The sequence below is a fragment of the Ursus maritimus genome, unplaced genomic scaffold (genome assembly GCF_017311325.1).
Source record: "Ursus maritimus isolate PB19 unplaced genomic scaffold, ASM1731132v1 scaffold_33, whole genome shotgun sequence".
In the NCBI taxonomy this organism is placed as follows: Eukaryota; Metazoa; Chordata; class Mammalia; order Carnivora; family Ursidae; genus Ursus; species Ursus maritimus.
The window spans coordinates 14,009,199-14,033,473 of record NW_024425897.1 but is presented as its reverse complement, the minus strand read 5'-3'; the positions used below and the strand labels follow the sequence as shown (position 1 = coordinate 14,033,473).

Below are 24,275 nucleotides of genomic sequence, written 5' to 3'. Positions count from 1 at the left end.
TGTCAAGTCCAGGTAGGTGGAGTGAACGGTCTCATTAGAAGGTGGATAGGTAACTTGCCTGAAGCAAGAGTGTTTGGCAAGGCAGAGGAACTGGTATCCAGAATCCCGAGGCCGGAATGCTGGCATGCAGCCCCCTTGCTGCCCCCTCTCTCCATCTTTGTCTTCTGGACACCCACTTCCTTTCTTTCACTCCTCACAAGGCAAAAGCCCACTGCTTGGCGGATTTCCCAACTCCCGGTCTCAAGCTTTGTTTCCTCTCCCTAACTGGTTCCTGTTCCTCTGTCCTCTTGGGATCTGGTGAGAATCCCAGGACTCTGTGGGGGCTGGAGCAAGCTCATGGATTCCTCTATTTCCGGACCTCTCAGGAACACAGTTCACTTGCGAACCAGGGGCAAGACTTCTTGGAACTTAAACAGCTGATTAGGCAACATCCAAATCAGAGGAGCCATAAACTAAGCCTGAGTGTGCCGCATGAGTTTTTAATAACTCAAATATCTAAGACCTCTATAGCACACCAAAGTGATCACTATGAGAAAGCACTGCATAAAGTCAGACTTTCCACAAGTGAACTGCTGGCTCTTAGTAAGCTTTCTAATCCATGCTGCATGGAGAGAATGTGCTCGGTGCTTCCTTCAGCTGTAGTTTATACATTTGGTCAGGAGCACCACGGTGCAGGAAAAAGGAGCATTTATAGCCAAGCTTTCCACCTTGTCGGGTGGATCCAGTCCTGCGAACGAGCATTCCCAGCTATGCCTTTGCTATTTACAGGAAAGCCCAGAGTCACGGGCCAAAAGCTCTAGATTCCACTTGTCAGAGGTGGAATAAAATCACTGATGTCAAAGGGTTTTAAAAGGAGCCGGGGGGCTATTAAGGAGGTGGGCCTTCTGCACGTCCTCACCCTACAGAACCATGAACTTCTGAACTGGGTTAAACCACAGATCTTCCCAAGGGCTCTGCACAGATCTGCAACTTTCTACAGTAACAGACTTTTGCTTTTGGGAACAGCCTAGCAACCAGTTACGTTCAGCCAAGATTAGTCTTCTGCCACCAATCAGAATGCTTTGTAAACAATACAGAGGCCCTTTTTGTTTTTTAAAAACCTGGTTTTTGCTCCCTAGTGGAACACTATTTGGATTGCAACCTGAATCTGTGTACCCAAATTGCAATTCTTTAATGCCAAATAGTTGTGCTTAGTTGATTTTTCAGATTGACACGCTCTCTCGACCTCAGTGCTGTGTTGCTGAGTGACCTCGTGTATGGGAACCACGTTCCCCACACGTGCAGTGTGGTAAAGCACCCCTGCAGTGGGCCACTAGAGTAGGGATCAGCTGTTCGGTTTTGTTCCCTGGAGCACCCAGTGCCTGACACAGCTTAAGCTGAAACAACTCTGAAATTACCACCAATGGACGGGAAAGGGCTTTGAATTCCAAGGGAAGTGATGAGGAGGAAACAAATTATGGCTGACACAGCTGCGAGGAGTGGACAAAGTACTGTTCTGGGAGAGGCTCAGTAACACATGAGGAGTTAAGAATCCGAACCTGAAGAAGTGTTCGTTCAGTCTTGCAAACAGAAAGTGGTCTATAAATTGCATAGGAATAGAAATAATTTCTGGATGAAAAACCTCTTACCTGGCTTATCCCTCCCAGAAGAGGGAAGAGGCCGGAGTTCTACAGCCAGATCTCCAGGACTTCATACACACTCCGGGGCAAGGCTGCCACCTGTGTTAAGAGCCATTGTTCTTGAAGTGATTTCATTGTTGGAAATTGCCAAGGCAATGTGACTGAGTGAAGGGAGGAGGCTGTCCAGGCCAGTATGCACTGGAAGATCAGAAGTAGGATGGGCTGCTTTCCTTCTGAGCCTGTACTGTCTGCCCTGCTTCTACGGAGAAGGAGAATTGCAGTTGACATTCTTGATGACTGTGCTTCATGTATATACAAAACGGCTGCATTCCAAGGCTCTGACGTAAATGTTGGCCTTTACCAAACACAAATGTCTACATACAACACTGGATCTGGTTAGCAGTAATGTGAGAGCTGCTATGCAGACACGGCAGATTCTATTTTTGACACTTTATTGACAAAACAGAACTCCCTCCCCTCCACCCTCACAGAGAACTAGTCTTGCGTTTTTCTTATGGGTTACATAACTTACCTGTTTAACCAAGGCTTGTGCTGGCATGCTACAAAGGTAATTCAGATAGTAGCCTACCGCTCCCCCCCCCCCCCCCCCCCCCCCCCCCCCCCCGCCCCGCCAACCCTCCAGATCTGGTTTGAACTGTCCCTACACAAGGAGTTGTGTGGCTGTCTTATTTAGAAAAGCTGAAGCTGTAATAACAGTAATGGAACATACTAGGCTTTTGGATAAACTTTGCTGTCCTATCTTCATTAGCTCAAATTAAAGTTACTATGAGTGAGACTTCCAGCATGCAGTCTCTTTAGAGGAGGAAGAACCTCAGACCAATGAGGAGGGATGGTGGTCTGTGCTAGAACTTTGTCAACATGCCTTGCCTAATGCAAAGACTTCTTAGAGGACCGCAGAACTCAGAGCATCTGAGAAACCAGAAAAAAAGTAAGATGAGGACCTAAATCTGTATCAGGCAGGGGAGGGGAGAAGACTGTAAGGAAAGACCAAAATCGTGTGCTGTAATTGCAGCACCCCCCACGCCTCCACAACAGCATTACTTCCAGGACCAGGGGAAATTCTAATATGTCTTCTGTGGTTAATTTAAAACAAAAGGAATATTTGTGGCTCCTGTGTCAAAGTTTTAAGGGCTTTGTGGACTAGCAGCTGGGATCCAAATTACATCCAAGAGACCCATGTGGGTATTTTTCCCCCCTAAACCTGCACAGGAGCAAGTATGACAAAAAATTATCTTCCTTCTGTCTGGAATTTAGGTTTTTTATGAAGATAGAAAGATCAGAATGACCACTGCCAGGATAATACTTCTAACCATTATTGACACTTACCCTTAATTGGAGTCATTTTGGAAGAGTTCCCCCCCCCCCCACTGTCCTGTTTAATTAGCCATTAGCATCCTGGAGGGCTAAGGAAGAAGTACAGTGGATAAGCAGCGAGCACACGAGTGTACCTTTGGTCTTCACCAAATCCAGAGGCTGTTCTGAGTTCTGTGGACAATGGAAGCTTCAGTTCCTTGACATCTCTAGGACTGAAATGAACCAGAGCCACAGGTGACCTTGTCTGGAGACAGGGTCTTCCCGTCAGTCTTCTGGAACAGGCAGAGCAGGTAGGAGGTGACGGGAGCTCTGTGTGGTACCACCAACCAAAAGTGAAGATGAGGTGACAAAGGCTAGAAAGGAGTCATTTATTAAAAAAAACCAAAACCAACAAAACAACAAAAAACGAAACAGCCCTCAGCAGGATTTGAAGACACAACAGAAGAACCCACCATCCTGATTGCTTTACGCCCCCATGACCGCAGGACACGCACCACCTATGAGTTCTGTCCAGAAGCACGGCAACCGGTTCATTGCACAGGTCAAAGCTGAGTCAGGTCACCTGCTGAAGGGAGAGAGCGGGACACGTAGGCCCTTCTCCCACCTCTGCTGTCAGGTAGCCAGGCTTCTCTCTGCCTCTACAATGGGCCACTTGTTAGGCCAGGGCTGCGGAGACAACCGAGCTGACCTGAGCACACTAGCTACTACCAGAAGGCTGGCTCTCCAGCAAAGACCACAGCACACAGCCAGATTCTAAGGGGACAGAGCAGCTTGCTCCTTCCGCGGTGCCTGGAATGTAGGACCCAGCTCAGAGGGACAGTGGACATTTGTCCCCAATACCCAGTTGTTACCACAGGTAAACCAAGACTATAATCACAACAGCAAGGACAGGATTGGGTTGCTTTTTTCCTTTTTTTTTTCAAGGAGTGAGGGCATGGAAAATACAGCACACCAATGAAACAAAATGCCAAAAAAAAAAAAAATACAAAAACAATAGAAAATAGAAAAATGTATTTACAAGTAGTACATTACTATGATCAGAAAGCACAAAGACACCTGCTGCTATATTACATGCATTGGTTCAAGAAGAAACTACTAAAAACCCTGCAAGGGAGAAGCCTGTAAAAACAAAAAAAAAGGGCCAAAAAGTTTGAACTTTTCATCCCTAATTGGCTACACTGATCAAAACCAAACGAGAGCCCCCGAAAGTCCATGAGTATATCAGTACGAATACTATACTGGTTTTTAACTGCACGTTCAGTTGTGGAGGGGAGAGACAGCAGCGTATCCATATACAAGGAAGCCGGAGTAAACTGCTCTACATGCTAAAAATTACAGCAAGTCCCTGTCTGCTACACAGCATGATCTTAGCGGGTTTTAATTCTTGTTTATTCATATATATAGTGATGTGTGCGTGTATGTATAAAAACCGTGCCCTCGTTCACTGCCAACACAACAGCTGGGTGGACATGAACTCATTACAACAAATTCTTATGTGTATGTTGTAAGAAGTCACTCAATGTCTGTGGATTTAATAAGTCACTTCACACCACAGAAAATATTTAATAAATCCAGAAAAAGGAAAGAATATAACGACAGAAGAGCTTCTGTCTCAGTTCTCTGAAACGGAGTCCCCCATAGGAAACTGGTCCCAAAGTTCTTGAGGGTTCACTGAAGAAACTTCGGTTTGCTAATATTTTTCATCCTTTTAGTGTTCAAAAGGTATAGAACGACTCCTCGCCGTGGTCAGTTTTAAACAGTCCTATCTCCATCCCCCACAGGTAACAGTCTGGTGCAGATTCATAAAAACGGGAGGAAGGAGCGCTGGGGAGAGCCTGTCACTTCAGGAGGGGCTCCGCCACTACAACGGCAGGAAGAGAAAGAACCAAGCAGGGCTCCAGGACCTCGCTCCTGCAGACGCAAAATCCAGTCACACGTCAGTTCCTTATACAGGTACGTCTCCAAGTACCAGGCCAGCTCTAAGAGGAAACAAAACCACGCGTTGACAGAAAAGGACTCAGATGGCCATTCTGGTCACTCTCTGGGATCCATCATACTTCCAGGAACCGGGAGCTGCTGGACTTGGAGTGGAATGGCTCAGACCACATCCGCCGAAGGTCACCCTGGGGAAGAAGGAACTTTAATAAGGTACGGATTTAAACATGAGCCACACACATCTGTAAGTCCTTTCTGATTCTTGATCTCAGATCAGATGGCTTCTGTGGAAAATCAAAGAACATTCAAACTTTACTCACTGAAAAGTAACCCACCATTCTTTGAAGAGCTCACTAGAAGAGCTCTGAGGCCCCTCCAGCAAAGAAGGGTGTAAGGTCTACCGATGCTGAAGCTAAGTTAGTTTACCTCTCTGATTCCTCCTCTGTAAAAACGGGGATAGTACAAATCTTGTAAATCAGGGAATGCTCCAAGTCTAGCTGTAATCATATTTTTCTTAAATATCTCCAAATTTTAATGCACAGTATTAAAAAAGCTATTAGGTGACAAATGGTGCTGCTTTTAAGGGAAGTCTCTGCGGCTGGGCTCTAGGGATTTCAGTTAGTTCATCTATGACTGGGAGGCGTAGTAGTTTTAATTCACTAGCAATTTCTGCCAGGGGCTGCAATAGGCTGGAAGAGGTTGCTAATACCAAGTGAGCAAAGACCCATGGACCCACTATGAAGGTCAAGAGCTCTGAAGCTTAAGCAGACCCATCTCCGGCAAGAATACCTACCCAAGTCCAGGGTCAATGCCAAGTTACTGCTTTCACAGGTTTCTAACTGCTTCTCTCACCTTTAAATAGGCCATTGTGAGGAGTGGCAATAAGGTGAATGGCACCAAATAGAGGAGGGCGGGCTGGGCTGCTCGGTGAATGCGGGACGCCACGGTTGCAGTAAGCAGACCTACAAGGGGAGAAACATTCATGAGCAGCACCGAGGGGTCAGCCCTCAGAGGGGAGAGCCTGCTACCTGCCAGGGTCTTGACTGGACAGCTCTCCTGTGGCACATGCCGTCCAGTGGGAAGCCCAGTGAGAGGCCCAGATTGTGATCTCTGCCCAGCGTGGAGCAGCACAGCTTTGAAAGTCCTACTATTCCAAGGACCCATGAGGGGCCCAAACCCCCCTCGGTGCTTAGGTTCTTGGTCCAAGTCCTCACTTCTGCCCTGAGTGTGCCTGGTCCTCCTCTCTCGTGTGGTAGGTGATGCCAGACTCAGAGGCAAAAGAGCTGGGGTCAAGTTCCAACTCTGCTGCTTCTGCAAGTGGTGTCACCTGGGTCATGGCGTTTCACCTCTGCGCCTCAGCTTCCTCTACTGTGCAACAGGGCTAATGCCACTTGCCCTGCCAGTCTCTGAGCCTGTGTGCTGGAATGAACCACCCTGCTGTAGCCACTGGAGGTATAGACAGGTTCCCACTATTCCTATAGCCGCAGTACGTGGGTCTCTCCCTGTCTGTGTGTAAGTGAGCAGGCTAGAGAAAAACTGGCCCAGGGAGAGTCTGAGGTTAGAGATGCCAGACATGTTAGAACAAACAAAGGGAAATACCTGTTTAATGAAGTGGGAAATAAACTTGGCATTGATTAACCTCAAGCTGAAGATTCAATTAAGCACACAAACTGATCCACGATCATTGTTTCTGACTCAGGCCTGATCAGTCTTCCCACAATGTTCTTCAGACGTGCTGTTGGATAAAGAACTGGGCTGGCCAGTATAATAAGAATCAGCCATTTCATGGGCCACTGCTATTCTTTCTCTGCGGTGGTCTAGAACAGCAACCAGAGTTACTGCTCTCCTTCCATCTAGTGTCTGCAGCTAGAAGACCCGATTTAACTCCAGGGCTTGGAGGACAGTCAGAGAGGGGATCACACGCAGGCTCTCCGGCTCTCTCTTACCTACAAAGTATCCAATGAGGGTGCAGTGAAAGTAGGAGACCTTCTGCATGCGTCCAGAGATATTGGCGGGTCCAGAGGCACCGCAGGAGTCACCGTTGGCTTGTTTTTTGTAGTTGTCATAACGAAGGACAAAGCACAACAGGAGTCCAGGCATCACGATGTCCCCAATGCCCAACATAGAGAAGTGACTGCCAGTGGAGCTGGAATGTAGTGTCATATGTCAGGGATGCCACCCTCAATAATCCCATTTCTCCTCCTCCTGTGCAGAGTCGTCTGTCAGCTTTTTAAGAAGTTGGACTTATCTGAATGGGAGATGGAAATCTCTAGAGGTGGAAGAACACTAGTTTTTAAGATTTTAGAGATTACAAGCCACAAGAGTACTGGCAACAGACACCTTCAACCAGGCCCCTCACTGCTTCAGGAGAGCACCTCTAAAGTGACTGCTAAAATCATCTAAGAACTGCCTCCTCTAGAAATGTCAAGCGATTCAGTAATTTGTCACACACTCACCACTGTGACTTTAAACAAGCACCTGACTACTACCATTGATATTAAAGCAACACAATTTTTTCCAAGATCGTATCATCAGCAACTGTGTAATTTTAGCATTAGGACATATTTTTACAAATGTTTTAGAAGTAAAAAAGATTCTCCTGTTGATTTTCTCCAGCCAACTCTAAAATATGGTAACAGTAGTAACATATGGTTGTTTGATAACATTAATCAATAATAAAAGGCAGCACCTGTATCATTTAGTGATAAATCTTTGCAAGTCAAATCCGTATTCTCTTCCTCATTTGTAAAATGGAGAGGATGACTCACAACGCTTTTCCAGTCTAGGATAAGAATGTTGACTGACAAAGGCTAATCAAGGAACACAGAGGCACAGGGAGACCATGCGTTCACTGTCACTACATGAGGCCCAACATGCCAGTCCTACCTTGGGAAGACCAGTTTTCCAGGCAGAGACAGGCGAGGAACATCGCGCCCAACATTGGGCCCCAGATGGAGCTTCCGGGATAGAACGTCAAGGGGATTGTCAGCCGGCTGCGTGGCCACCTTCACCATGACATTGCTATTGAAGATGTAGGCAGAGAAAAACACCTGCCGAATGGAGAGACGTCTTTAAAAGAGGAAGCTGGAAGCAACCTAATTTCAGCATCAGCCCTTCTTGTTCTTAAGAGCAAAGTCTCAGAATACTGAAACATCAAGCTTTTTTGACTGCATGCTTGGAAGAGGCAGAAAATCTTGTCTGCCTGTTCTCTCCCCCATCCCCAAGAGACACAGACGTACTGTTTAACATGTCTCAACAAACAAAGGCGTGGACAGATGCCTGCTCACCTTTTAACATGTACAGTTCAGGACTGGAGGGAGTGATCTTAGGCAGGAGGTAGTCCAGCCAGAATTCAGATACTTACAGTTAAGAACTTTTAGGAATGAATGCACAAGAGAGAGCAGTGGCTTCAGGGAAACAGACACCTACCCAAAAGACATCGTAGATTAGAAGCCCTGAGAGAAGCAGGCAGGACACCTTGAGGCTGGGCAGGCGGACAAAGGCGATCATGGCGACACAGAGACCCATGGCCAGGGCTGGAGAGGAGAGCACAGACATCGGTCAGTGTGGAGTATGGGCTCATCCTCTTTCCACAAACTATTCTGCTTGTAAACCTAACAGTTTATAAGTCCCCTCAAAAAATCAAGCAGCTCAGTTTAAGCTCCAGTTTAAGACATTTACACCCTACTTCTGCAAGCGCCCACTGTAGCCAATTCTGACCTGCTGGTCTCTGGGAACATCCTTTCTTTCATGTTCTTGGATAGTGCTCAACTGTGTAAGACACAGGAGATTCTGACTGGAATGATAAAGCTCTCGGCCAGGCCCAGTTCATGACTACTTAGCTCTGTTTCTTGCCTCCCCCATCCCTGAGGATCCTTCCTCCTTGCTCCTGACTTTACATGGTCTGCCCACACCTGAGATCATGTCCCCTTTTATTTACTCAGCAATTCATTCTTCTACCCTTGCCTAATTTTTTTTCTCACACCTCTCAAAATCTGACATACACTATATCGATCTATCTATATACATACATATATGTATCTAAATTCTCTCTCAACTAAAATGCCAGGTCCTTGACGGCATGGTTCCCTGCTGCATCCCGGCAGACTCGAACAGGTCAGGCAGATGAATGGTCTCTCCCTGCCTTCAGCTCTCCTCCATTCTTCTGAAACGCAGGTCTGATTAGACCACATAGCTGCTTCTACCCTTCCCGTGGGTTCTCACAGTGGTACACGGCCCAACAGCTTGGCCAGGCACTGACAGGGATGTAAGGGAGGGTGCTCCCCATGGTGCACGTCCCCTATCCTCAGCGTGCAGTACTGCGGCTCTGTTCTTTACCCACCTAAAATATGCTCACACCTCTCAGCATCACTATGCTCCCTCCTGTTCTCCACAAAAGGACCTCTTCAGGGAACTCTTCCCTAATCTAATCAGATTAAGGACCCCCGCCCCTTTGTGATGCCACAGAACTCTGAATCTCCCTCAACTTGTTCATCCATTCTGTAACAGTGTGATTAATTTATATACAAGTGAATTTATTCCCTTAGCTTGGTGCTCCTGGTAGACAGAAACCATGGCTTATTCTTTCTGTGAAGCCCAAGCACTTGACAGACTGGACATTAAATATTTGCTGAATGAATGAAAAATTATGTTCTACTTTAAATTTCAAATTATTCTAAGGAAAGTAAGAAAAGCAAGTAAGGCCATATTACAGATGGCTATCATTTTAACAGAATTGGTGGTAAATTGTCAATACATGTAGCTAAGTGCACAAATACAGCAGTTTGGTGGACCCTGGACACATCAACTAATATTTGGTGAGCTCCTACTGTGGGAATGGTGTTGCACAAACAAGAGGAGAACCACCATTCCCATCCCTGGGAGACAGCACCAAAACTGGGAAGAAGAACAAACTAGCTCAATCCCCCTTCTGTGGTTACTCTTATCAAGCATTCACTAATCTCCATGATGTGCACTGCAGTATGTGTTTCAGGGAGATGTGGTCAAACACAATTTCTGATTTCACAATAATCTAGGATGTGCTCATTTTGCTAGGGTCTGCTTTAATTTTTTATAAATTTATAAAAACAACCAAGGCCCCTGATATAATCAATCAACCCATACCCATTTTTTAAATAATGAGATTTTCCATTATAATGCTCTTCGGAAACAAAGAGTTGGCTGTGCTGTGAATCAATACACAGGACACCGGCAGGGATAAGCTCAGCTGGCTTGAGGAACAACAGTGGTCAGTGAAGGGTGGGAAGCACTGGGGGCAGACACAGGGGTGATAGTGGTAGGGGAGCAAGAAGTGATCTGTTCAGGAACTTACAAGTGCCTGTGTGCAGTGCAAAGTGCATCAAGGGAAAAAAGGAAGACATGAAGGCTTGAGATAGACAAGGGACAGGCATGTGGCCGGTGAAGGTCAGTCATACCCCAAAAGAGGGTATGGTAACCAAAGGTACAGACAAGCAAAAGGGCAGGTTCCCGAGGTTAAATGTTTACGCCTCTGTGACAGACGGAGGTAACTGATCCATTCCAGAACTTTCAATTGACCATAGAGTCACTTAATCCTAAACTGGCAGGAGTCTTTCCGATCACATGGTCTAAGCATCCACTTATTGCTTTGCCCCTCCTTTTATGCTAATCCTACCCCACTGGAGAGGAAACCACCCATGGACAAGACGGAACTGCTCAGTGACAGGATTTTCCATGACTCCAGACAATGCCATTCAATCTCTCATCTTCCAAACTAGAACCTCTGCGTCCATTTTCAGTTTATCACAGTCTTTCATCATGTACGCTCATGCTGCAGCCATTCTGGGTGCCACCTTTCATGGTCACAGTCCACCTGTTCATGCTTCCCTACGCCTCTCTAGTTTGACGTGCATCCTTTCCCACTCTGGCTCTCTCCCGCTTATTCTTCACTGCCACTGGAAACACTCACTGTGTGTTTCCTGCATATGGTACTAGGTTCCCTACTCTGTGATGGATCCAGTCTAATTATAAGTCCCGCAGCCTCGGGCACAACTCACAGGACGGTGTGAAGCTTCAGAGTCTGTCTTCCTTTGCTCCCATTCCTCAGGTACTCTTTCATCTCAGCTAAGCTGAGCAATACCCTCTTGCAGTCATGCCAACCAAGCATCGCCACTGTACTGTGAGTCCCACATTGGAAGAGGCAGAAGGAATCCCTCCTGACTCTTTCAGACAGTATCACTCCTACCCCCAAACGAATATTGCCACAATCTGTCACATCCCTGAAACACAAGTATTCATCTAGTTTGCGTCTCTTTTTCTTCATGCTTTCATTTAAATAACCTTCGAAGTCTTTCCTCCTCCTTAGGACTTTTGCAAGCCAAAATGAAGAGGGGCAATAACTTTCCCTCATTCCCTGCTGCTTGAGAAATTCAAGACTCTCCCAAATAACTTTACTAACAATCTTAACTTTTGGTGAAATGTAAATTAACCAAAAGTGTTAAGAGAAGTAAATTACTAATCTTAGCCAGCTATCTAGAATTACTTTCAACGTATTATTGATATAATCTTTGCGTCAGTTTGCCTTCCGCGACCAGTAGGGCCACCGGACAAAGACAATGACACCGAACCAAGCCAAAATGTTCTTGCAAAGGAACATGTTAACCTATAGTAAGGTCTTGAGCAGTGCTCGGTTCTGTAGGATCTGCAGAGCCTTTATCTTAGCCCTATGTAGACTAAATGCCAGAGTCTAGCATTTTACAACAAGAAAACAGATCAATTACTAGGTTTTTGGCACTGCGTGTTTTCTAATCACAGATTAGTAACAAGTGTATTAAATGAGGGGGCTGGACTCGACATCTGTTCAAGACTTCTAGTCCCTGAACTGGTTAGTGGACGTATACTTTGGACCTGGTTTAACGATCTTTGAATAGTAAATGTGTGTGCAAAAGATTCATCAACTTTCAAATGTACCACACCACCCATTGGTCAAATTCTTTTATGGCTTCCCAAGTTTAAAAAGTTAATTTGCCAGATGAAGGTGAAAGTAGATTAAAAAAACTCTAGGTTTAGTTCAAGAACATGCTGAAGTGTCTTCTCACTATTAATGCTTTTTAGTATGTAAGCTTGAAAACTTACTTCATGTCTTGCCCTCAAACAACCACATTTATCATTCTGTTTTCACTCTAAATTAACTTCAAAGAACAGGCTTTCATTAAGAAGCATTTAAAAAAATTCTACTACCAAATTTTCACTGCCTATGATGATTTTGATTCTGCAGAGAAGTCTACAAAGATAATTTCCATGTCAGAGAAGAACAAGTTTCAAAACATTAAACACCATGGCTAGAAAGCTATATTTTCTTAACAGCAGAAAACAAGTCACACACACATCAAACACTAGAGTCTGAGAAACAATTAAAAAAAAGCTCAAAGGTCCCCTTTTTGGTGGGCAGGGAAGGGGGAGAACTCTATTCTTGGTCACAAGGGCAGTTTAACCAGGGCAAACTGGTAGGGAGAAGAGACTCCTAGACAAGTAAATTTTGGGGACCAGCAATAATGACAGAAGGTAATGTAAACATCTACATGTTAGGGTTAAGTGGGGTTTGGGAAACCTCACTGAACCCTCACAGAACTTTAGTTATCAGGTGAATTTTAGGATGGAAATGTACTTCTGACAGTGGTCACTGGGAAAAGAAAGTTGTCTTGTATGGGCAGCTCTCATCAACTTTACAGCCTAGAGGAAATCCCATAGTACAATGGACTCTGCAGTCTATCTTACGGACAGCTGCTTATTCCATTCTTCTGAGTCTAGTAAGCTTGTCCCCAGCCCTGCCTGCAGAAGTACAATGAGGAAAATTCTGCAGACTTGTTCTAAAGTATGTGTTTCAGATGGCTGTGTAAATCAGTGTATCTTGAAAAGAATGTCACCTTCCAATGCCAACCTTTTCTTTTCTAGTGACATACTACTAGAAAATAGGTATTCTTCTGTTCTATGCAATGCTTGGGAAGAGTAGAGATGAGAATATAAACAACACATTGCTTGCTGCTTTGAGAGGTATCTAATCTTTTTGGGTCAGCGGCTTGGTAAACTTAAAACCCTTAGCAAAACCTATAAATAGTATCATGTGTGTCTGGACACATGAATAAAAAGCTCCATAAAAGCAGAACCACCAAAATTAAGTGGGGTTACAAAGAACCTGAGAGGGGACTGAGAGAATACCATCTGTCATCATCTGGACTTTGAGTCGGCCGGCTTTGAGACTAGGTGATGACTGTCTTACATTACTCTAATTAAAACAGTGGCACCTGAAGCTTTTGTCATCTAACATAATAGTCGTAGAGGGAGATCATTTATGTGTAACATTTATGCGAGTGGACTCTTTCATTTGAGGACATCAGCATAATACAATTTCTCTCTAGAGTATATAGCGAACAGTCATTTTAAATGGACTGAAATAATCTGGTGTAGATATTAATCAAGCAACCAGCATTTCTAAATAGTTTTTGTTCAGAAGTAGTAGAGGAGAAGTATCTGTGCTGCTTGTTTCCCCATCAGGAAGCACTGGTTTAGGTGAGATTAAAGGATATAATCATAAAAGCAGCTATGAGACTGACTTGCACTAATATTTACTATCCCTACTCCAATCATTATCATGACTAAGACTCCTTAATTTTCTATAACACAGATTTAAAAAGAGATTCGGCTCTATTAAAGTCTTTCAAAATCACCTACATGTTTTTAGGTTAAGTCATTCTGCAGAAATCAAGAATTAATCTCAGGAAAGCTCAAATGCACACACCTGGTATTTATCAATACTCAATGCCAGTATATAAAAACAGGCATTCACCCTTCAACTATAAGCTGGGCAAGCAACTTGTGTGACTTTAGATGTAATTTCTTTTTCTCAAACTTATTCTTTATCAACCTCCACAAGCACTGAAGTATCAAATGCCAATCCACAGGAATACTGAAAGCACTGATACTTGATTTGGGAAACTGAATAGTTCTGGTAACCACTTAAAAATCCTGAACACTGCACACTTCAGGACGCTTATACACATTCCAAAGCAAATGATCACAGAAATGTTTTTTACAAGGCAATTTAAGAAGCTCAAACAAGAGACCAAACCTGTCAGCAATCAGCAAATGTGAATTACTGCACAGTCAGGCATTGGTGATTTTGACTCTGCCTTCCATTCCAACTCATTAAAGGTCTCTATATAAATCTAAGAGGTAACTTGATCTGCAACCTCAAGGAAATACTTTAGAGTTTCCATAGGTTGGTATATGGTAGGCACTCAAAAAAAGCAATGAACAACTATGATGATAAACATAAACAAATTATGTATTTATAAAATTATAAATATTACATAACCACTGGCAACCACTCACCTGTTCTCCATCACCATAATTCTTATTATTTCTAAAAATATTTTTTGCTGAAGAAGTATATCAGATATCTGTATGGTTTACAATTTGAAAAGTCCTTTCTCTATAATTATCACCTTGGATTAAAGTAACACTGAGTTGTGCACTTATACACTTGTACATTATACCTCAAAAAGCTGTTATTCAAAAATATCTTAAGAATGTGGGTAAAAATAAAAAACGTGACAATATGTAACACCGCCTAAGGACACCTAATATTCACAGTAATCAGAGGAAATGTTACTAACACACAGAAAGAAGAGGAAGGGAGGACAAATTTAACTGTATAAACTATATTAAAACTTCAACTTTTCACATTTTACTCACCATCCATGAGAAGCCAATGGCCAGTGAGAACCCAGATAAGGACGAGCATGACAGACAGAGAGAATGACAGTAATTCAGCAGCAGTGAAACGCCCACAGCAACCAAAGGAAATCCTGAAAAACACACATCATTTATTGAACTAAGGCAATACATTATAGTTCAATAACCAAACTCTACCTTGGTCCTTCATGATCAGAACTCATGATGGCCAGATGAGAGTAGCAGGCAATACTCAGACACTGGAATTCGAAAATACCCAAACCTCCTTGGAGTAAGCTACAGAAATGCAGAGGAATTAATTAAACTTCTGCACCCATCTGATATTGTACGTTTTCTCCCAAATTATCAGCATGGGTGTTTAGAAGTTTAAAGTGACAACATCAATCTTTGGAGAATTAAGTACATTATAGGGGAAATTCTGTTCTTATGAGGAAAACAAAATGCAGAAGTACTGACCTTCAATTCACTGGGCAATCATGAATACGTATCTATAAAATGGCAATAGGTCTATCTGGTTATCCCTAATTCCTGGGAAAATCAGCTGCCCCAAGTGACTGGTTTCCTAAGTGCATCCAGCATCTCTATTAGCACAGCATTTTGTTTCCATGGGGCAATAACTTTAGGAGTTAAGATGTGAAAGGTGTGCACACAGGGTTTGAACCTAAGTGGCTTAAGTATATACTGTAGGTCACCAAAGATGAAAGGCAAAGAATGCCTGAGTCAACCACTATTTTCACATCCCAAATACTCCCTAGTAAAGGAACGAAAGCATTGCTTCAAAACAAAACTGCTCATCTTTCAATAATCTAAGCAGGAAGCATATTTCAACGACTCAGACTTCCTAAGATTTGTTTACATTTCCTCTGCTATGAAAAGGTGCAAAAGGAAGTACCATCTCCCAGTCTTAAAGATCAAACATCTCCCTTCCCAGTCTTCTGGCATTTGTGTGCTCCGGTCAATATCAGAAATTCAGACTCCTAACAATGTTATCAAGTGTATGATAAAAACATATACAAATTCATAATTTAGAGGAAAATCCCAAGTCCTTACTTATTCTGAGGTGAACAGGGTCTTGTTAAATACTGGCACATCGGGAGGAGGAGGAAAGCAAAAGCTATTGTTGCAAGAACTAGAGAAAGAAAATATATGGTTAAGTTTTGTTGTTTATTTTCAACAACCATAAGAAAAATGGCATGACTTATGGAAACACTGACTGCCCAGAAAACTTTTCTCAACAAGTAGATACAATTAATTAACTAGACATAAAGCACTGCACAGATAAAGTCTTGAGAAGAAAGAAGTACCTGATTTGAAGTAGGGGAAGCAGAGACATCTAGGGTTTCTCATTCTCGTCTATCTTAATACGAAAAGAGAAACAGCGGGCCAGGGGATGATCTGACATGTCCAGCATTTTGATTTTTTTTATACACTTTCATCACCTCTTGGCTTAAAAACTGATCAGAGGGCTGACAAATTACTTTGATTAGTTATCACTGTGTCTGTCTACAGAAACATCAGTGGGGCTGCCAATGACCACTATGTCACACTGGACCTTCTGGTAACCTCCCAGACAAGGAGCCATAGTCGAAATGGTCCTACTCTGGTGTCATAAAGCCTGCAACGTTTTCAAACCCCTGGCCTTTTGTTCAGGCTGTGCTGGCAGTCCCAAACTGTTGATATGTATATCCAGTGGTTCAAGGAGAAGTGTGGGGAGAAAAAAACAGACTTAAGAAGAAAACTTACATGGCCTGGTGTATACACCTTAAGTTTTGAATGATGATTAAAAACAGGTGAAAAAAATTCCTTTTAGGTTAATGTTTAAGAATAGAGAAGAAACTCATTTACCTGCTGTACATATTGTAAAAACTACTTGAACTGAGTCAAAGAAGAAGAACATTACTAGGAGAGAGACAGAAGCTCCAATTGGAAGGAACAGGGCCTGGGTAGAGTCAATAGTTTGGATACCTGAAAAACAAAAAGGGACATATTAACGACTTACATAACAGGCGATGTGCCCGTGTACTCCAAACACTTTAACAGTTCTAGGGGTTAGTATATAAAATACAGATTATCTAGGTCCTCTGATTCTTTCCTTCCCACTGAGATTATGAACTCCTTGCTCTCCTCATGGTGCCTTCATTATCTACCTCCTGGTGCTGACAATCTGTTTGATAGGGTGCCAAAAAACCCCCCAAACAAACAAAACCCAAAAAAACCAAGAACATCAACAGGGGGTAAAAATTCAGATTAGCTGGGGTGCCTGGGTGGCTCAGTCAGTTAAGCGTCTGCCTTCGGCTCAGGTCACGGTCCCAGGGTCCTGGGATCAAACCCCACATGGGGCTCCTTGCTTGGCAGGGAGCCTGCTTCTCCCTCTCCCTCCATCTGCCTGCGGCTCCCCCGGCTTGAGCTCTCTCTCAATCTTAAATAAATAAATAAATAAATAAATAAATATCTTTTAAAAAATTTCAGATTAGTCAATTTGAGTACATTTGTAGTCTCATGTGTAGGTCTGGTAAAAGAGGTGGTTTAAATCCACTGACTAGGGGCGCCTGGGTAGCGTAGTCGTTAAGCATCTGCCTTCGGCTCAGGGCATGATCCCGGCGTTCCGGGATCGAGTCCCACATCGGGCTCCTCCGCTGGGAGCCTGCTTCTTCCCTCTCTCGCTGGCTGTCTCTCTGTCACATAAATAAATAAAATCTTAAAAAAAAAAATCCACTGACTAAAATAATTTCTCATCATCTACAAATTTATTCATGATCACTCTTCCCCACTGTTGCTGAGTATCAACTCTGGGTGGAGTGGGGGAGTGGAGGGAATAAGACACCTGAAACCTGAAAATCAGAAAAATTATTTCATGAGAACATTTTAAGGAACGAATAGGAGATACATGGGAGAAAAGAATTACTTGGGATACAGTAGGATTTAGCACAGTGGTTTTCAGCTCTTGGTTACTCATGAGAATCACCTGGAGAGCTGTAACAATTACAATGCCCAGGCCCAACCCTGGATCAATGAAACTGAAATCTCTGGGGGTTAGTAGGCCCAGCTAAAAAATTTTATTTTGCACACAGAGTTGAGAATCATTAATAAAATATTTGGTAGAGAAGAGAAACATGGCAAAATCTGATAACCACTGAATTAAAAGAAAAAATTACTAATCTTGTTTGTGGTCTACTTCCAAATTAATCCTGCAGAGATATAAAGTTCTTGAGAGGAATCAAAGAAAAAAAATATTCATAGGAGCTATATAAAGAAGTATCAGAAGCCTCTCTTCATTAAATTAAGGGTATGAATAAGGTATAATGTGATCAGGATGAACGTAACTAGGCATAAAGGGTTGCAATCATCAACCAATGCTTAAAAACTGCTCTTGGGTAGTCTGCAAGAGACTCATTTTAATTTTTTTAAAGATTTTATTTATTTATTTGACACAGAGAGAGAGACAGCCAGTGAGAGAGGGAACACAGGCAGGGGGAGTGGGAGAGGAAGAAGCAGGCTCCTAGCAGAGAAGCTCAATGTGGGGCTCCATCCCAGGACCCTGGGATCATGCCCTGAGCCAAAGGCAGATGCTTAACAACTGAGCCACCCAGGCGCCCAGGCAAGAGACTCATTTTAGACCCAAAGACACCTCCAGATTTAAAGTGAGGGGGTGGAAAACCACTTATCATACTAATGGACATCAAAAGAAAGCTGGGGTGGCAATCCTTAAATCAGAAAAATTAGATTTTAAACCAAAGAGTGTAATGAGAGATGAGGAAGGACACTATATCATACTTAAAGGGTCTATCCAACAAGAAGACCTAACAATTGTAAATATTTATGCCCCTAACATGGGAGCAGCCAATTATACAAGCCAATTAATAACAAAATCAAAGAAACACATCGACGATAATACAATAATAGTAGGGGACTTTGAGAACCACCTCACTGAAATGGGCAGATCATCTAAGCAAAAGATCAACAAGGAAATAGGGGCTTTAAATGACACACTGGACCAGATGGACTTCACAGACATATTCAGAACATTCCATCCCAAAGCTATAGAATACACATTCTTCTCTAGTGCACATGGAACGTTCTCCAGAATAGATCACATCCTGGGTCACAAATCAGGTCTCAACTAATACCAAAAGACTGGGATCATTCCCTGCATATTTCTGGACCACAATGCTTTGAAACTGGAATTCAATTACAAGAGGAAAGTTGGAAAGAACTCAAATACATGGAGGCTAAAGAGCATCCTACTAAAGAATGAATGGGTCAACCAGGAAATTAAAGAAGAAATAAAAAAAAAATGGATGGAAACAAATGAAAACACACTTCAAAATCTTTGGGATGCAGCAAAGGCGGTCCCTAAGAGGGAAGTATATAGCAATACAAGCCGTTCTCAAGAAACAAGAAAGGTCTCAAATATACAACCTAACCTTAAACCTAAAGGAGATGGAGAAAGAGCAGCAAATAAAGCCTAAGCCCAGCAGAAGGGAAATAATAAAGATCAGGGCAGAAATCAATGGATAGAACAGATCAATGAAACCAGGAGCTGGTTCATTGAAGGAATTCATAAGACTGCTAAACCTCTTGGCTAGACTTATCGAAAAGAGAAAGGACCCAAATAAATAAAATCATGAATGCGAGAGGGGAGATCACAACCAACACCAAAGAAATACAATTATAAGAACATATTATGAGCAACTATATGCCAACAAATCAGGAAGAAATAGATGCATTCGAAATAGATGCATTCCTAGAGACGTGTAAACCACCAAGACTGAATCAGGAAGAAATAGAAAACCTGAACAGACCCATAACCAGCAAGGAAACTGAAGCAGTAATCAAAAATCTCCCAAAAAACAAGAGCCCAAGGCCAGATGGCTTCCCAGGGGAATTCTACCAAACATTTAAAGAATTAATACCTATTCTTCTGAAACTATTCCAAAAAATAGAAATGGAAGGAGAACTTCCAAACTCGTTTTATGAGACCAGCATTACCTTGATTCCAAAACCAGACGACCCCACCAAAAAAGGAGAATTACAGACCAATATTCCTGATGAACATGGATGCAAAAGTTCTCACCAAGAACTAGCCAATAGGATCCAACAGTACAGTAAAAGGATTATTCACCACGACTAAATGGGATTTATTCCTGGGCTGCAAGTTTGGTTCAACATCTGCAAATCAATCAAGGTGATATACTACAGTAATAAAAGAAAGGACAAGAACCATATGATACTCTCAATAGATGCAGAAAAGGCATCTGACAAAGTACAGCATCCTTTCTTGACTAAAACTCTTCAGAGTGTAGGGATAGAGGGTACATAGCTCAATATCATAAAAGCCATCTATGAAAAACCCACAGCAAATATCATTCTCAATGGGGAAAAACTGAGAGCATTTCCCCTAAGAGCAGGAACACGGCAGGGATGTCCACTGGGTCCATCAGCACTGCTGTTCAACGTAGTACTAGAAGTCCTAGCCTCAGCAATCAGACAACAAAGAGAAGTAAAGGCATCCGATATGGCAAAGAAGCAGTCAAACTCTCACTCTTTGCAGGTGACACGATACTGTGTGGAAAACCCAAAAGACTCACCCCAAAACTGCTAGAACTCATACAGGAATTGAGTAAAGCAGAAGGATATAAAATCAATGCACAGAAACCAACTGCATTTCTATATACCAACAACGAGACAGAAGAAAGAGAAATTAAGGACTCGTTCCCATTTACAATTGCGCCAAAAACCATAAGATACCTAGGAATAAATCTAACCAAAGAGGCGGATCTGTACTCAGAAAAACTACAGAATACTCATGAAAGAAATGGAGGAAGACACAAAGAAATGGAAACACATTCCATGCCCATGGACTGGAAGAACAAATACTGTGAAAATGTCTATGCTACCTAGAGCAATCTACCCATTCAGTGCAATCTCTGTCAAAATACCATCAACTTTTTTTTTTTGCAGAAATGGGACAAATAATCCCAAAAATTGTATGGAACCAGAAAAGACTCCGAATAGCCAGAGGAATGTTGAGAAAGAAAACCAAGACTGGTGGCATCACAATCTCAGGCCTCAAGCTCTATTACAAAACTGTAATCATCAAGACAGTGTGGTACTGTCACAAAAACAGACACACAGATCAACAGAACGGAGAACCCAGAAATGGACCCTCCACTCTATGGGCAACTCATCTTCAACAGAGCAGGAAAGACTACCCAATGGAAAAAAGACAAGTCTCTTCAACAAATGGTGTTGGCAAAACTGGACAGCCACATGCAGAAGAATGAAACTGGACCATTTTCCTACACCAGACACAAAAATAAACTCAAAATGGATGAAAGACCTAAATGTGAGACAGGAATCCATCACAATCCTAGGGGAGAACACAGGCAGCAACCTCTTTGACCCTGGCTGCAGCAACTTCTTGCTAGACACGTCTCCAAAGGCAAGGGAAGCAAGGGCAAAAATGAACTACTGGGACTTCATCAAGATAAAAAGCACAGCAAAGGAAACAGTCAACAAAACCAAAAGACAACCGACAGAATTGGAGAAGATATTTGCAAATGACATATCAGATAAAGGGCTAGTATCCAAAATCTATAAGGAACTTAACAAGCTCAACGCTGAAAGAACAAATAATTCAGTCAAGAAATGGGCAGAAGACGTGAACAGACATCTCTCCAAAGAAGATGTCCAAATGGCCAACAGACACATGAAAAAGTGCTCAACATCACTTGGCATCAGGGAAATACAAATCAAAACCACAATGAGATAACACGTCACACCTGTCAGAATGGCTAAAATTAACAAGTCAGGAAATGACATATGTTGGCAAGGATACGAAGAAAGGGGAACTTTCCTATACTACTGGTGGGAATGCAAGCTGGTGTAGCCGCTCTGGAAAACACCACGGAGGTTCCTCAAAAAGTTGAAAATAGAGCTACTCTACGACCCAGCAATTGCACTACTGGGTATTAACCCCAAAGATACAAATGTGATCCAAAGGGGCACCTGCACCCCAATGTTCATAGCAGCAATGTCCACAATAGCCAAACTTTGGAAAGAGCCCAGATGTCCATCGACAGATGAATGGATAAAGAAGATGTGAGACACACGTACACATACACACACACAAATTATTATGCAGCCATCAAAAAATGAAATCTTACCATTTGAAACGACATGGATGGAACTAGGGTGTATTACGCTAAGCGAAATAAGTCAATCAGAGAAAGACAACTATCATATGATCTCACTGATATGTGGAATTTGAGAAACAAGGCAGAGGATCATAGAGGAAGAGAGGAAAAAATGAAACAAGAAGAAACCAAAGAGGGAAACAAGCCATAAGAGACTCTTAATCTCAGGAAACAAACTGAGGATTGCTGGACTGAAGGGGGGTGGGAGGGATATGCTGGCTGGGTGATGGACATTGGGGAGGGTATGTGTTGTGATGAGCGCTGTGTATTGTGTAAGTCTGATGAATCACAGACCTGTACCCCTGAAACAAAAAATATACGGTAATAATAATGAAAAACCCCTGCTCTTTGGTATTTAAATTTACCTGTCCCAAGAAAGCTATTTTGGTATTTTAGTTAAATAAAATGTTAAATATTTCTACAAAACAAAACTGCTTCTCACTGACTAGGTGGAGGAGTCAAATAATTCACCTAGGAATAGAGCCTTTCATTTTAGGAGGAGTGATCCATGTGTCAAGACAGAGATGCTCTTAAGAAGATGGCTAACCAGAACTGCCGTCAAACTCCTTCACTCCGCCCCTGGATCATGTGTGTGTGGGTTGGTGGGTGGGGATGGGGGGGTATCTTACAGTTAAGTGTCTTATGGACATTTATGAGACAAAACTCCATGAAATCTCTAACTGAATTTCACCTAGTTGTTTTATTTGAGTGCTCTACACTAGGTCAAAGAACTACTAGAAGAAACTACAGATTTCAGGTGCCCTTTCACAACAGAAAATAATGGTTTCTCAAATAAACATTATATGAGCAGAAACGAATCTTAAAAAATTATACATCTTAAAACACAAACCCACACCCCACCTTTTGTAAAATAAAACATCATACAGTCTACAGATTAATTATACTGGTTTAAAATATGAATAGAAATTTAAATGGCTAGCTAGAACAAAGACTTTAGTGAGTCAGGTATATGAGAAGTATTTGTTTATAAAAACCTAAATTTTAGAAGTTCACTCTGCAATTAAAATGCAAAACCAAATACAAAGAGCCTTTCTAGAATATCAGATAGAATGTATAGATCTTTGTTTTTTAAAAGCACGGATTTTAAACCAGGAGGTATGAGGTACTGCTTGCATTAGTTTTATCATAGAATGCCCAAGGAAGTTTACCAAACAGCAATGTCACAGGGCAAGTGAAGTTCCTTTAGTTGCTGACAATACGCTACCTAAAAAAACGTACACAATTTTAACACCTTACTTCCTAAAGGTCTGGAGATAATGGTCCTGAAGGGGATGGAGCTAATTAGAAATTTCAGCCAAATTTCAGTGACTTCAGAACAAAACAAAACAGAGCAAAGCAAAACAAAACAGAGTTGTCATAATTAGGAAGAGTTCCTCAAATGCAACTGGCATTCCCTTTAAAGCCAAAATTAACATAAGAAATAGGCCTGGTTTTCTCTTCAACGAGGACCCTAGAGATAAGGTACTTTAGGACAAGTGGCAAGAAGCTGCTGGAGCACAAAGAGACGAAGGGCAGTCGCAGTCACACACACACACACACACACACACACACACACACACACGGCATGTGATGGAAAAAATTATGTAGAGAAATAATTTTTAGCATTTAGTGAACAAGGCTACAGGCTAAATATATGGTCATGAAATAGATACTGAACAATATACACCAGCATATTACTGATAATCATCAAGACAGTTACTGATTTTGCACCTCCATGAAAGAAGCATGCTTTTCACTATTTACTGAGCACCCATTACACAGCAGGTAACATGAGGGCTTGAAAAAAACTGTACAATCTTCACAGTTCAGATAAATTGCATGCGAAGCCTGGTAAAGGACTTCAAGATGTCAGATAATGGGGGTAAGGGTGGGAGCTGTCCTTTTTTTTAACCCACTTAATACTGATTAAATGAAGGATTAAATGTCAGGAGGAAAAATCTCTATATAGGTCTCTTGGGTCAGATGCAGGGATGAAACAGGATTTAGAACCAGGTTCAGGAAAATCAAAGAGGACCTGGAGAGCACTCCCTCTTCCCCACTTTCTAACCCTTTTTACTGTAAAACACAACAAGCATACAGCAAAGTACATAAAACAAAAATGTAGAGTTCAATCAGCTAATACCACCCAAGTCAGGAAACAACCGTGCCAAGCCCAGAAATCTTTCTTAGGCCCCTCCCAGTTCCTATTCTTTTCCCCAAAGGGAACTACTATCCTGGCTTTTATGATACTTTCTTCTTTGCTCTAATTTATATGTTTTCTACTCAAGTGCACATCCTAAAATACTAATATTTATTTTGCCTATTTTTTTGAGCTTATTACATACATCGAATTACGTAGCACATATTTTTGTGTGTCTGGCTTCTTTTGCTCAACATGGCGAGCAGCACCCATGCTGTTCAGGTAACCGTACGTCACTCATTTTTGTGTCTTCTTCAC

General features: G+C 42.4%; 1 protein-coding gene and 1 long non-coding RNA gene across 2 annotated transcripts in view; one reads left to right on the top strand and one right to left on the bottom strand.

Annotated features, from left to right (window-relative positions):
- Nucleotides 1-3,308: 3,308 nt before the first annotated feature.
- The window catches only part of SPPL3 (signal peptide peptidase like 3), a 139,649-nt gene continuing 118,682 nt past the window's right edge, over nucleotides 3,309-24,275 (bottom strand). The window contains exons 4-11 of the mRNA XM_040619834.1: nucleotides 16,467-16,586; nucleotides 15,672-15,750; nucleotides 14,622-14,734; nucleotides 8,319-8,425; nucleotides 7,776-7,939; nucleotides 6,836-7,035; nucleotides 5,742-5,851; nucleotides 3,309-5,077 (exon numbers count right to left, since the gene is read on the bottom strand). Coding sequence (XP_040475768.1) covers nucleotides 5,006-5,077; nucleotides 5,742-5,851; nucleotides 6,836-7,035; nucleotides 7,776-7,939; nucleotides 8,319-8,425; nucleotides 14,622-14,734; nucleotides 15,672-15,750; nucleotides 16,467-16,586 — 965 coding nt within the window. The 3' untranslated portion in view covers nucleotides 3,309-5,005. The remainder of the gene's footprint in view (nucleotides 5,078-5,741; nucleotides 5,852-6,835; nucleotides 7,036-7,775; nucleotides 7,940-8,318; nucleotides 8,426-14,621; nucleotides 14,735-15,671; nucleotides 15,751-16,466; nucleotides 16,587-24,275) is intronic.
- Nucleotides 5,023-7,410, top strand: LOC121099983. The gene is made up of 2 exons (XR_005831706.1): nucleotides 5,023-5,102; nucleotides 7,103-7,410. It is a non-coding gene; the product is annotated as an uncharacterized LOC121099983 (long non-coding RNA).